This window comes from Haliotis rubra, unplaced genomic scaffold (assembly GCF_003918875.1).
Source record: "Haliotis rubra isolate DU_JTF1 unplaced genomic scaffold, ASM391887v1 Scf1763, whole genome shotgun sequence".
Lineage (NCBI taxonomy): Eukaryota > Metazoa > Mollusca > Gastropoda > Lepetellida > Haliotidae > Haliotis > Haliotis rubra.
The window spans coordinates 45,857-61,771 of record NW_025765740.1 but is presented as its reverse complement, the minus strand read 5'-3'; the positions used below and the strand labels follow the sequence as shown (position 1 = coordinate 61,771).

General features: G+C 41.4%; 1 protein-coding gene across 1 annotated transcript; it reads right to left on the bottom strand.

Moving 5' to 3' along the window:
* Nucleotides 1-10,503: 10,503 nt before the first annotated feature.
* On the bottom strand, nucleotides 10,504-14,137 carry LOC124273108. The gene is made up of 5 exons (XM_046708329.1): nucleotides 14,052-14,137; nucleotides 13,891-13,949; nucleotides 12,358-13,258; nucleotides 12,021-12,135; nucleotides 10,504-11,634 (listed from the first exon to the last, which is right to left on the bottom strand). The coding sequence occupies exons 3-5, from the start codon at nucleotides 12,851-12,853 to the stop codon at nucleotides 11,106-11,108; spliced, it is 1,140 nt and encodes a 379-aa protein (XP_046564285.1). The 5' UTR covers nucleotides 12,854-13,258; nucleotides 13,891-13,949; nucleotides 14,052-14,137; the 3' UTR covers nucleotides 10,504-11,105.
* Nucleotides 14,138-15,915: the final 1,778 nt, after the last annotated feature.

Genomic DNA, 15,915 nt, shown 5'->3' with positions numbered 1-15,915 from the left:
GGTGACACCTTGCCTTACTGTCAGCACTAATCACGATTTGCATTCAAAGAAGAAATAACATATAGGAATGCATTGCACTTACCACATATCCCAGTACTTGGATGACAAGCACCTCCCGGGCAGTGTATACAGGGTAGTTGACAGGATTGTCCATATTGTCCTTGGGTACATCCATTGTCACAAGATCCGTTGTTTGGGTAGCAGGTGTAATTAAAACAGGTCCTTGGACAAGGCTTACAGTCAGCTCCATAGTAACCAGACATGCATCCTTCAACACAGGAACCCATCTCATTGCAACTCAAACAGTTTGGGCTACATTTGATTGGTGAGGAACAGTGTGGACCAGACCAGTCATCTGCACAACCATTGATACACTCGCCACTGTATTTTTGACATTCAGATATGCAGGACAGGGAACTGTTACTTGTCAAAGTGTCATTAGTAATAGTGGTAGGGGAGCACCTTTAGAATACAGCACCACAACTTCTCGAGAGGACGATCTCTGCCGTAGGTCACGTGTCATTAAGACAAGCAACCAGTTTGTGAGAACCCGTCGGACGCGAACCCGCGACCTTCGTATTGTTAGCTCGACAGCTAACCGACTGACGTCAGGCGTCAGACGTAGATTTCACGGTGCATGCATGAATGACGCACTTTTATATAAATCGGTGATTTTGTGACAGAAAAGTGATGTAGGGAACACTGTAAGGATAATGTGGATCGCACTAAAGAACGAGGGAGACATGAGCATGTGTAGTGACGGCACTCGGGTGAGTTAGCCTTCGAATCATTACTTTACAAAATTTATGTTGCGTATGAAAGAATTCCAGACCAATTTCCATTAGCCCAAACTTTCTACATTAAACCATTTCATAATGTACTCTCGACGTTTTTGGTTTCCCGTTTTTGTGTGAAAAAAAAGTATTAAAATGCAAAAAGGAAAAAACAACAAATGGTACTTACGTATTACACCGGACATGTACCTGCTATATTGGATTAGGTCCCCAACCCTAACCCTAACCCTACACCCTACACCCTAAACCCTCAGCCCTAACCCTAACCCTAACCCCAACCCTAACCCCTTGAAATAATCCTAATAAATAGAATGCATTGACCGAACCACCGGACATGTACCTACTATATTGCATTAGGTCCCCAACCCCAACCCTAACCCTAACCCTAACCCTAACCCTAACCCTAACCCTAACCCTAACCCTAACCCTAGTCCTAGTCCTAGTCCTAGCCCTAGCCCTAGCCCTAGCCCTAGCCCTAACCCTAACCCCAATCCCTTGAATTAATCCTAATAAATAGAATGCATTGACCGAACCGGCACAAAGACGACTGACGTGTCTAGTGTAATGCATTATTACCACTTCGAAAAATAAAATACTAATAAAACAATTTTCTATGTAATGGTGCAAATTACTCAATGACAAAAATATATATGTAACTTAAGAAAAATACAAAATACAAAATACACAAAACATAACACCTCAGCAGCCCGTAATACAAATAAATATAAGCGTATTAGTGAAAAAAGAAAAATATTTCAAACTGGTGCTTGCAAATTATTGCGCATCCGCCGGTATACGACTCCTGGAAACTCTCAACATCGTTGGGCTTATGCAATGACATAGCTCGTAGAGATGAAACACCAGTGAGAGGAGCTTATACGCACTCGCTGAGTCAGACAACCGTGTTGCCATGCAGGCGTCATAGGGCATTGTTTCGAGAACGTGCTTTCGAACAAAATCACATAACATTACGTAAAAGGGTGTTATCACGTATTTTTAAAGTTTGTGGTGCTGTATTCTAAAGGTAGGCCGTGGTAGGATTAGACAAACAGCCGTTGTGGCACCTAAAAGAGCATGTACGTCCATACAACCCAGGTGAGCATGTCTGTACACAATCAGTTGTTGAACAATGTTCACATGAGTATTCACAGTCCAGGCCATGATAAGGATAATGACACTCATCACATCTGCCTGTTATCCTGTTACAGTGTCGACATCTGGGTGAACAATTCCTGCAGTTGGACCCATAGTATTGGTCATGGCATCCAGAAACACAAGATGACGTCACATGGCAGAACGTTCCATCACACCCTTGAGGACATTTTGTGCATCTGTTCTTTGGAAGTATGCACGGGATATTGCATTGAGTACCATAGAAACCAGGTACACATCCTTCAGAGCGACTATAAGTGCCCCTCAGTGTCTCATTACATTTACTGTTCATGCATTGTTTGCTGCAACGGGACTTGCATTTTAGGCCAAAACACCCCGAAAAGCAATCTGTACTGCAGTATTGTGTTGAGCTTGGGCAGTTTGAGCACTGTTGGTCCTCCATGCCTCTTATCCGTTGTAAAAGAAGATATGTTCATTGTACAAATTTATTTCGTATGTTTGCCTATCCGTTTGTATACAAGTTTAGATAAATATTCATATTACTGTTTTATGCCGCAGCATTGCACTCGAAATTAACTCAAATCAGTAAATTGACAGAATACACGAGTTCGGAAATATTTCGACAATGCCAAACATACTCATCCGTCTTTACTACGAATGTGAATATCTTTGTTTAACTGTAGCAAAATACCAAATGAATATAAACGTTACCTCGTGTTGACAAAAGCATCAGCGCTACACTCAGTATAACCTGAATATCAATCACTGTCCTGAAATTAACATAATACAGCATTTAAGTAAGCCTCAGAATCATACGTTTCGTAATTTCAGTTATCAGATAAATGAGAATGTCATATTAATGGGTGAGTGATGGGTGTTGTTCAAATACAAACGTACCTGACCACTGAGTTAAGCTTCAGCTGTGTGGGCACATGGGAGGTGGAAAGACTACTAAACTAAAGTTTCCAGTGTTGCTAGTAACACTGAGCTAGTGCACTACATGAACGTCATGGTTTCAGTGTGGTTTTAACTTCCCGTGGCCAAGGTCGGAAAATACAGCCGACATGTGGCTCATGCATATTAATACAAACGGTTTTGTAATGATGACATTGATATCACGGACATGCTCTCTGTATGCGTTCCCAGATGTATTTATACTCGTACGGCACATTACATCAAGTTTCTGGAAATATTTCACGGTGGTTTTGAGAAGAATAATTGTATAAGGGTATATGTAGCCCAGTCGTCAGAGGTAAAACCTGACTGGACAAATAAAGAACAATATATTGTCGTTGATATGGTACATATGATAAGATCAGTGCTTTGGAAACGTTGCGATAATGACATTTTCCTATTCTAAAATATAGTATCCGGTACAGATGTTATTTTTTTCGCTGCTTTTCTCAACGTAGATATAGTTGTGTGGTATCCAGTACTAAAGCGAGCAAATTACGTTATCTCAATGTTTTTCTCTAGGTAAGTATAGTGCATGTAATATCCATATCGTCGCTCTCAATGAAGATATATGACAACATCTCTTGTAATAGCCTTCACTAATATGACGGTACCAACTATACTGAACCACAAAAGAAACGTCGCTTTTCAAAACCAAATGCAAAATTTTGGTCTTGAAAGGTGGTGTTATTATTATAATTGTACAGTTTTCTTAACATGCTTTTCAATCCAAATTGACAGTTATTACCAGCGTCAGTGTGTTTTCTGATCAAAAAGCATATCGACCAAACGCACCGAAAAATGTAGACATGGTCAAAGGTTCCATATGACATTCGCGAAAATGAAATGCACGTGCATGTCGTGACAACCCTACCAATAAAAGCGAGTCCCAAACTCGACTGAAATCATTATTGTTTTGACACAACCACCATGCCACGTCTTACGAGAGATCAGAGAAACCAAGTCTTGGGACGATTGCAAGTTGTCCAGACTGCACGAAGGGTAGGCAATCATTTTAATGTTCATGTTAGGACAATATACCGACTGCAGGAGTTGTATCAGGTCAGTAACAGCTTCAAACACCGTCCACGCAGTGGGCGACATTCAGTAAGATAGCAACGTCAAGACCGACAGATTGTGCGACACCATCTGCAGGATCACTTCCCCAGAGCGAAGGAAACAGCACGCCATTCTATTGGGACTAACAACAGACCCATCAGTGCCGATACAGTGCGTCGACGTTTGCGCGGAAGAAACCTCTGCTGTCAGAGACCCTATCTTGATCCTGTCCTCACCGCTCATCACCGCCAAAACCGACTGCAATGGGCAACTCAGCATCGAAATTGGCGTAATCGACAATGCAGAACTGTGCTGTTATCCAATGAAAGCCGATATTGTGTTTCAACAGTCGATGGCAGAGTGAGAGTATGGCGAAAGCGTGGTGAAATGTTTTCCAATGAGTGTATTGTTGAAAGAGACTCATGGGGTGGTCCAAGCATCATGGTGTGGGGCTGAACCAGTTAGTTGACACCGTGGTGTTCCAGAATCTTGGTCCAGGGTGAGGAAATGACCTTACAGCTGCTGGCTATATTGATTAAGTCATAAGACCCCTACGTTGTACCACATTTTGGACGTTACAGAAATCACATCTTCCAGCAAGACAACGGTCGTGCCCACACTGCCAGAGTAACATTGGATTTACTAAGACAACGAGGCATTCAAAACCCTACAATAGCTTGTCCTCTCCGAATTTCAGTCCAAAAGAACACCTTCAAAGATTCAAAGAAGACTGAATGGCCTCCAACCAAGACCGACGACTGCGGCTGGACTTCTAATTCATTCGATGTACAGACGATGCATCGATTTTCATCACACGATACTGACTTTGCGGTATCTTAATGGTACCATTTTTTTGTGCTTTTGTTTGTGTGAACTCTAAATCTGATTCCCGAAAATGTGTTAACCATAATTTTCATTTTTGAACTCAGCCCTCCGGTTGGATTGTTAATTAGAGTGAATGAAAGTGTGTGTTTTAAGAAACCGCTACCAGTGCGACATTTCTTATGTGGTTAAGTATATATGCCTATTTGTTGTCAGTTGTCAGTTGAGGAGGCCCCATATTTGTTTATGGTGAAGGAAACCGGTTTGTGAGAACTGAAACTTCATATTTACTGAATGACAGTATAGCACGTGCTCACCTTTGATTGTAGAACATGCATATGTCAAATCAATACGTGGTGCGTCCGAAGGGTTAAAATCCACAAACAAGCATTATATGATATGAAAATATATGGCTAACTCAAAGATGCCTCGCTAAAAGATCAAAGGCGCCTATGGTACTTTATCAGATGATAAAAGGACACTTTTTACTTTACGTCACATTGTATTGACCTCACTACGCCATTCTAGTCTGCCTCTACATATATGACAGAACGTTTTCGGTTATCCAAAACAATCAATGTGTCATTTCGCTACTACTGTAAAGAGGTAACTGAGCATAACATAAAATTACATAAAATGAAAGTTTTTTGAAAAGTTATAAAAATAACCTCAAATAAACATGTAGCAAAACACTTTGCATGCAACTTGATGTCACGTATCGTGCGTGCACTTTGTGCAGATTGAACCTCTCACACTTGAATTGAACAGCTGATTATTGCCTAATTTCTGAATGTTGTGGAAAACACGTTAATTTCAACCTAAACTGCGTGTACGTCATGCCACAGCTTACAGAGAGTCAGCGTCTCCGCGCCATGGGTATGCTGGAGACTGGAATGGCCCAACATGTAGTGGCCAGACACTTTGGTGCCCATCGATACACGATCTGATGGGGACATTTTCAACCCAATGGGAACACGAGAGATCATGCTTGGTTGAAATGGAGCGACGTTTACGTCAGGCCCAGGTCCAGCTCCCACCAAGTTCCTTCTAGAAAATCTTTATCTGTTTTTGCAAACTGTAACAGACATTGTAAACAAAAGCCTAGGAAGCGGATATTTTCCTCAGGGAATTCAAGAACTCTTATGTTAAGCCTTTACTTAAGAAACCTAATTTGGATAGTAGTGATTTGAAGAATTTCCGCCCGGTATCGAATCTCTCTTTTCTTTCAAAATTTGTGGAAAGGGCTGTCAGTCTCAGGTTGAATGCACACTTGGACAATCGTAACGTATTGGACAGACAATGTCATAGTACAGAAACAGCTTTAGTACAAGTTAGTGATGAGTTGAGACGGACTGTAGATGGAGGGTGACATAGCAGCATTGGTACTTTTAGACCTCTCCTCAGTATTTGATACCATAGACCATAGTATCCTTTTACATCTGCTGAAAACCCAGTACGTAATTGATGGCATAGTGCCGAACTGAATAAGCTCCTATCACTGTGACAGATGGCAGTGTGTAATGATAGGGAAAGATAGATCAGACAACATTACTCTCAAACATGGAGTACCACAGGGGTCTGTCTTGGGCCCGTTGCTGTTCCTGCTGTATACTGGTCATGTTGCCAACATCACATCAGTCCACAACATGTCGCATCATTCTTACGGAGATGACACCCAACTCCTCAACAAAATACCACTGCAAAATCTACGTCAGTCACTTCAAGAACTCACAAACTGCACAAGGGAAATCAAGTCCTGGATGACAACTCATATAAGCTGTTGTTCCTATAAGCTCATCTGTCAAAGATCTAGGCGTATATACTCAGCAGCAAAGAACACGTCAGTACGAATTCAAAATTAGATAGGCACTGTAATCAAATCATTACAGAAATGTACATAATAAGCGGATGGAAAACATTTTTTGTGTACAATATCTTGACACATCAGTGAATAACAGCATAATTTCAAGACATTACGTGAACGTTTGCACCTGGAACCACACTCTGAAAAAGGCCTGACGCAATAAATCGGCTGTGTTCGGCCTTGGTATGACATTATTCAGTCTCCTCTGAATTCCATCCCAAAGATGTTTAAATCAGGACTAAGGGCTGGCCACTGCATCATGTTGACACCGTTCTGCTGTAGGAAGTCGCGTGTAGCTCTGGCAGTAAGGGCCCGGGCGTTATCATGCCGGAAAATGTTGTTCTGGTGACGTGCGAAATGTGGTATGAGTGGGGTCTGTGAGCTTGGTCGATGGAGCGCACCGCTGTGATGCCGCCTCTTCTCCCTTGACCAAGGTTCTTGAACACCACAGGACACTCTCTCTGGTTCAGGCATATTCCATCCCTTACCATGATGTTTGCACCTTCCCATGAGTCTCTTTCCATAACGAACTGTAACGCTGGCCACGTCGTCGCCATATTCTTGTTCTGCCATCTGGAGTTGATAAGCAGTACCGACTCTCATCTGTAAACAGAACAGTTCTCCATTGCCTGTATCGCCAGTTTTGGTGTTGTAGGGCAAACTGCAGACGTTCACGCCGATGACGAGGGGTGAGGATAGGTCCACGGTAAGGTCTACGGCAATGGAGGTTCCCGCTGTTAAGACCTCCGCGTACTGTATCAGTACTGATTTGTCTTCCGTGTGTTCCTTCTGTCTTGCCTGCTGTTTCGGATGCCTGCATGAAGGGATTCTGTACATGCTGTCACACAATATGGCGGTTTTGTCGTCTTGTGGTCACCCTTGGTCTGCCAGTACGGGGACGATCATTTCTGGTGTTGGTGGACCGGAAACGTTGCTGCAGCCTGTAGATGGTCCGAACGTTGACCTGGAAGTGATTGGCAACAGCTTGTGCAGTGCGGCCAGCGTCAAGTCTTCCTAGCGCCTGGTTCCTTTGAGCTGTCGTAAGTCACGGCATCCTGCTGACGTTGTAATGTGAATGTTTCAACCAGGTTTTGGCCTGCATTTTATAGGGCTGGTCCTTGTGAACAGCACGTGCAGCATGAGTTGCAAGAAAAACATGGAGAACACCATACCATTTCGGAGATCAGGTTGCGTTTTTGAGACCATTTCCTGAATTCTTTTCTGAATTTGGAAAGGAATGTCTTTGCTCAGGTAACGTTGGAGATGTTGTAAAAAATATACAATCAAAACATTAAATGAGTTTACAGTTATCCGTTTCTGCGAAGGAAATTTCCAAACTGACGTTTCTTTTGCTGCTTATTATACCTTGATACATCACTGTCAATGGAAACACAGGTGAACAATATCTGTAAGACTTGCTATATTCATCTCCGCTCCATCAGCAACATTCGTCAATACGTTCCAGCTGAAGCCGCCCATGCCTTAGTCCGGGCGCTTATGATTTCAAGGCTCGACTACTGCAACAGCTTGCTGTTTGGGATCAGTCAGAGGCTATTGGATAAGTTACAGAAGGTACAGAACATGGCTGCACGTATCATCCGTCGGATTCCCAATCATGGCCACATCACACCTGTTCTTAAACAACACAACTGGCTCCCCATCAAGGCAAGAAGCGACTACAACATCCTCTGCTTGACCTACATGGCGCGTCACGGACTTGCTCCCCCATATCTCTCTGACCTTCTTACTCCTGACTGAAACAAACGCTGCCTTTGATCATTTAATCAAGAGCTTCTGCTTGTGCTAAACTTTAGGCTTAAAATTTTGGAAACCGGAATTTTTCATATGCAGCCCCAACCTGGTGGACTTCTCTCCCATACAATCTGAAACTTTTTGATAGTATTGCCATTCTAGTCAGGACTCAAAACATACCTGTTTTCAATGTATTATTAGGAACTCTATTTGGACGTGTACATATTGCTCTATAAATGACACACCCTTTAAATCTGTCATTGTTGCGCCTTGAGCATATCTGCTCACGTGGAAAAGGCGCACGAAGAAATCTGCAATATATATATCTGTGTGTGTGTCTGTGTGTGTGTCAGCGATTAAAGTTAGTTGAATTGGGACAAGTGTTGTTTCAGACATAGGACAACATCCCCCAAGCATTCTTCAATCGCTTTGTGTCGTGTATGCGTCGTCGTTGTCAATGCATTGGCATTAATGCCAATGGTGGACAGACACGATACTAAATTTTTAATTGACTTTTGGCACCACATCTCGTCAAGGTCGTGTAATGATGCCTTGTGCCAAATCAAACGATATAACCGTGATTAATGAAAACACTACAAAATATTTTATTATCATTATACATTACAGAATGGCATAACACCAAATAATGCATAGTTACTTTATTCCAGTAGTATATAAAGAAGATGTAGAACATCGTTTGGCTTTTTAGTCTGAGGCGGATCCAGGATTTTGGAGTAGCCCCCACCCCCTCCCATCTAGATCCGCCCCTGCTTGTACGGTCTCAAGTATATGATGTATTGATCATTGAGTGAAGTGTGAAAGCTAGTACACGGACCCATCAACATACTCTGCATTAATGTATGAATAGCCAACATGTCGCGGTAGAATTACCGCGTTTCACGTTCCTCTCACCACCTTGAGCGATACCGTGTCCTAGTATTGCGGACGTTATGGCTCACAAGCAAATGCTTGTGATTCAGAAGCTGAACCCGATTACGTTTTCAACTTATTGAAATGTTCATACTATATTACCTTCACTTAACTTCTCTCAGTGTGAACATGCAGTAACATATGTTTGGTCGATGACAAAATATTTGTCAAACTGGTGTACTGTTCTACCTTGCTATTATATTCACACTCATACGTGTTTTGCTCTCATGTGTTCTGGGTCATACAGTGAGAAGTTTACTTTTACGTCGCACTCAGCAATATTCGAGCTACCCAGCTTCACGTTGTCACAACGTTGTCGCAACTTTATGCTTGCGTCCTTACACCGCTATTCTGGGGACTCCCATTGACGTTGTTACAACGTTGTGACGTGACGTTGCACAGTGACGTGACATTAACGCCAGTAAGAATGGAAAGTGCGTTACTGTGATCTTAGTACATTTAAAGGATGGTAATCACAAAGTGTAATATAATAGGTACAAAAATTCACTGCGTTTTCTGCAGACATTACGAATAATTAGATGTCACTCTTGTGCTTACGATTTTCCTGAAAGTAACACTTCACGTTGCATCACCGTTTCAGAAAAGATGAAGCATTGTGTAGTAGTCGATACACAACGTGTTGACAACGTATACATATATATGATGTAACGTTGTGAAATAACGTTATAAGTAACGTTGTGACAACGTTGTGTCATGACGTTACCAACCTACAACCTTCCCACAACGATCTGTGTGTTAGCTGTGTATGTGGCGACGGTCTGTAAATAATCAAGTTTGGACCAGACAATCTAGTGATCAGCAACATGAGCATCGATCTACGAAATTGGGATACAATGACATGTGTCAACTAAGTCAACAAGCCTCACCACCCGATCCCGTTAGTCGTCTCTTACGACAAACTTGGATTACTGAAGATCAGTTCTTACCCGGATCTCAACGGTTGTGGGCCATGCAAAAGAGTTTCGAAACACCTAGGACGACAATTACGAGTGCAATATCATATTGTATGTTTAATACTTGCAACGAGAATGAATGACCTTCCGATGAACATTTCAAAATCACTCCAATTCACACTTGTATGTCCGTGTGTATATGTTCGTGTATATATCTGTATGTGTTAAAGTATATACGTATATACATGTATGCATTGCATATTTATAATATAAAATAAAATAAAAAACCAATGCCAGAGGATAACATACTCAAAATTTATAGATTTATATCGTCGGGTGATTTAGTTGACAAAAGGAACTCAAAAGTGTCTGATCACTAACAAATGCATAATATCGACAAACCCCTAACACATCGGTGTGAACTATCCGGATAACACGAGTAGTAAACTAATTTCCGAACCAATATCTGAGATTTAGGTATTAAAGCGAAGGATTAAGCATACGCCCCCTCACTGAACCACCTTTACAGCCAGATATGTACAATTCATAGGGCGCCACAGATCACAATGAATGCATGAGAAATTTCTATACTGAACAAACTAATCCCATTGTCGAATGAACATCAAAGTTACATAAACACGTTTAACGGTGAACGCGTTTTAAAAAACAAAGGCGATAGCATACTAAAATCCAAGAAGAAAAAGCTAGAGAAGAAAATTTACAAATTATAATCATGAAGGGTACTGAAAGCCCCACAAATGACGGTCGTCCAACGGCCGATCACCAAACAGAGATGACTGATTTCTGCAAGAATACGGTTTAAAAACTACGTTAACGCATCGCGTACTTTCAAAGTGATATATGTATCGGTATTTGAGTAATTAAGTATCTTCCATTGCTACTTTAGGTGTTATCTTCAGTTGGTGATATATACGTGACTACAGTCCTCGGACCATCAACAAACACATCCCTCATTAAGCGGGTGTATGACTTGGACCCACTCGCTGAACTAGGTGACGTGTCGACACCATTGTTGTCTTCTGCGTCCTGGGACCCGGGAAAGTAATCCGCCAACACAGGTAGTACAGGAATACCATCATCATATTCACTGTCATGTGGCCCAGGAAAGTAGCCGGCCAAAGCAGGAAGTGCAGGGTCACTGTTGTATTCTTCCTCTACCGGTCCTTTTTGCTGCCCTTGCCGCTGAGATACTTCCTCGTAATCTTCTTCCTCTACCGGTCGTTCTTGCTGCCCTTGCTGCTGAGAGACTTCATCGTAATCTTCTTCTTCTACCAGTCCTTCTTGCTGCCCTTTCTGCTGAGATACTTCATCATAATCATCTATATCCCTGTACCGATGCACTGGGTAGTACGCTCCTGTTTCCAGTTGCCCTGATCTCTCTGTATGTATCGACTCATTTCTTTGGTGATCCCTGAAAATATACAAATGAGTACTCTTAGTACTGCAACATTGATCACTAATAAAAGGTATCACTCAGGTTGTTTGAAAATAGTGTTTACATTCAGAAATAAATATGTTTTGGAAATTGTGGTATTGCATACGTTTTTGTGCAAACTCCAGTCTGATTCATAATCCCAACAGATTTGTCAGGTATACAAGTAACATTTTGTATGTAAGTTGCTTTCATCATTATCATATTGATAATACCATGAGATACAATGACAGATTACGATCATAGTTCCAGGGTGCACATGAATTTGTCTAAGGAATGCTAAATAAGAAATCTTATTCTACGAACTAACATTAATGTGATAAATTTAACATACTGTTTTTAGAATATATAGTTTAAATACCAACCTTTCGGTAGTTTGGCGGCGACGACGAAAATGAAACACAAATATACAAACTATACCAACTATAAGAAGTACACATCCTGTCGATAGTCCTAGTCCAATAACATGCACGGTGCTTCCTGAAAAATATTAATTATAACGTAATTGTTGTAGCAGGCTGTGGAATCATTCAAATTCAGACCCAGCATGGGGTGAGGTCTGTAACGTATTTTCGAACAAATTATTCCTGAACAAGTACTGTCTATTCAGTATCATTAATACTGATATACGGCCAAATACTAATAACTTAAGAAAATAGGGACATTGCTGCGTTTTAGTCGTTGACCTAATTAAACCTTTACCTTGAATACATATCCCAGTACTAGGATGACAAGCACCTCCCATACAGTTTATGCAAGGGAGTTGACAGGATTCTCCATATTGTCCTTTGGTACATCCATTGTCACAAGATCCGTTGTTTGGGTAGCAGGTGTAATTAAAACAGGTCCTTGGACAAGGCTTACAGTCAGCTCCATAGTAACCAGACATGCATCCTTCAACACAGGCACCAGTCTCATTGCAACTCAAACAGTTTGTGTTACATTTAATTGGCGAGGAACAGCGTGGGCCAGACCAGTCATCTGCACAACCATTGATACACTCGCCACTATATCTTTGACATTCAGATATGCACGAGGTGGAACTATTACTTGTCAAAGTGCTGCTGTTTCCAGGGGTAAGCTTGGCAGTGTTGGCTGCATCTCTTGGAACATGTACTTCCATACAACCCAGGTGCGCATGTTTGTACACAATCAGTTGTTGAACAATGTTCACATGAGTATTCACAGTCCAGGCCATGATATGGATGATGACACTTAACACATCTGCCAGTTATCCTGTTACATTGTCGACATCTGGGTGAACAATTCTTGCAGTTGGACCCATAGTATTGGTCTTGACATCCAGAAACACAAGATAATGCCAGATGGCAGAACGTTCCATCACATCCTTGAGGACATTTTGTGCATCTGTTCTTCTGAAGTGTGCACGGGACATTGCATCGAGAACCATAGAAACCAGGTACACAACCTTCAGAGCAACTATAAGTGCCCTTCAGTGTCTGACCACATTTACTGTTTATGCATTGTTTGCTGCAACGGGACTTGCATTTTAGGCCAAAATACCCCGAAAAGCAATCTGTACTGCAGTATTGTGTTGACCTTGCGCAGTTAGAGCACTGTTGGTCCTCCTTGCACTTATGTGCTGTAAAAGAAGACAGGTTTATTGTATAAATTAATTTCGTATGTTTGACCATACTTTCGAATAGTAAATACAATTTTAGATAAATGTTCATATCTATTACTGTTTTATACCCCAGCGCTCGAGGTTATCTCTAATATCATACATACCCATTAAAACTCTAACACAGATTCCCAATTCAGTTCTGTTACTCGAGCAAAAGGGCTGGTCCTCCTGTCGAGATTGTTATTCTAATGGCGGCAGTAGGTTTCTACCTGAACTTCAACATTGACGACCGTTAAGTCTACAAGAACGACAAATCTGTAAACCTATGACATCCCAAGAACTATACTCAGCTAATATTTTTCAGAACAACTAACACACTTGAAGTAAGTGACTATCGCTTTGGACAAAATATGACGTGGGATAAAATGTTAAGAAATACGAACATTCTTAGTAAATACTGGATCAGGAAATAATTTTTCAGTCAGGAAAGACAACAGTCACGTGCACAAACATCGCCTGTTAAACAAGTGGATTGCATTGCTACCAAAAGAATGTTATTCACTGGAACCACAAAATGACTTCCGGCTTTACTGCAAATGTCAATATTTTTGTTAATCTGAAGCAAAATATCAAATGAACATACACGTTACCTTGTGTTGACAGAAGCGTCAGCGCTACACTCAGTATAACCTGAATATCCATCGATGTCCTGAAATCAACATAATACAGCATTTAATCTGATTTCAATTATCAGATAAATGAAAATGTCATTAATGGGTGAGTGATGGGTATTGTTCAAATACAAACGTACTTGTCCACTGAGATAAGCTTCAGCTCTGTGGGCAAATGGGAGATGTAACGACAGTCGAACTGAAGTTTCTGGTGTTGCTTGCAACACTAAGCTGGGGAACGACTACATGAACGTCATGGTTTCAGTGTGGTTTCAACTTCCAAGGTCGGAAAATACAGCCAATAAGTGACTCATGCATGCTAATACAAACGGTTGTGTAATGATGACATTGATATCACGGACATGCTCTCTACATGCGATCCAAGATGCACTGATACTCGTGCGGCACATTACATCGCAGATTCTGGAAGTATTTCACAGTGGTTTTGAGTAGCATAATTGTATAAAGGTGTATGTAACCCAGTCGTCAGAGGAAAACCTGATTTACATTTTTATAGTAGAGTTTCGTTTCCGTTAAATATGAGAAAACTAATTGAACATAAGCTATTATCAGAAGTGCTGATGAGGATAATCTAATATATAAACATGTGCGTTAAATTCAAATTTGTGAAGTCAGGTTTAACAGTATCCCTATATCTATGACATGTCCGCTTGATGGGTGACGAAAGCTCGAGGTGACGCAGGTCTCGGGTGTTTACATCTGCACTGATCCCTCGAGGACGGGACATGCTGCAGACAAACGTAGAAACTATCAGAGTGAATCGAGACTGTACACCAAACGTCACCGTGTTCTTTAATCCGATTGGTTAAAAAAAGCCATGATCGAATGGTTTCGATTCCCGGAAATTGCAAGACTATTCACTGCGTGTTGATACGTACAAACATCGCACACAATTGTATAGTTGCGTCGTCAGCAGTGGTGACGTCATTCAAATCATATTGTGACGTAAATTCTGAATGTCGTCACAGTTAAGCAGTTCCAGATGCTACCATGGGAACCAGCGGAAACGGCCAGCGGATGACACTTCACTGCTGTACCCCTACTCGATGTCAATGAGTGCATACAGTAAAACCCTTCTGGGCCTTTTGGTTTACTTTTGTGTTTACAGTGTCGATACCACCGTCGGTTACAAATGATTTCCCGTGCATTAAAGACTCAATAACACCCGGAAATTGGCCAACACATGATGTTTATCTTCTAATTCGAACACTCAATCCTACATTCCTAGAATGCAACATCGATCCCAGACATTTGGAAATCAGATCTGGCCATGTTGATGTATGCTTTGTCTCACATCTTTTCTGTATCTTTATTCTGTGAAGAGTTTAAGGGTCAGCCGCCATATAGCTGGAATATTGTTGAGTGCGGGATTAAGCAACAACAACAACAAAATGGTAGTCTTTTGAAGATCCTCACCATTATGTTGCATGTGAACTTTCATGCAGCTGTAGGAGTTTAGGTGAGCACATTTTCTTGTTACATCATTATAACCAAAGTTATCCACAACATAATTTTCTTGCTTTTTTATAATGAGCGACTGCCTGCTCTGTTGTGTCCTTCCTTTTGCAAGATGCCTGGTCTCGTACTGTCGGGGACACTTTTATCGCGGGTTTAGCATCCAGTATTGCTGAGAGCAGGTTAGGTTTTCGCTTCTCTGCTTCTCTTGTTGTATACGGGTTTAGTATCCAGTATTGCTGAGAGCAGGTTATGTTTTCGCTTCTCTGATTCTTCTCTTGTTGTATACGGGTGTTGGAAATTACGTAGTTGGTGGCAATCTTTATATGTAAAGAAATAACTATCAAATTTAGATCACTAACGCTGTTGTGAAGTTGTCCATCAAGAGCTCAGTAAAATAATAGTAACGACGCAGAGATTCCAAACCTGGGCTGTCGACTGTTGGTACCAAAAAGCATGACTGTGACGACTCAGTTAATGCGACCTGCATGTGGCGGTCATCGTAGAGGTACACGTCTAGGTCCTAAA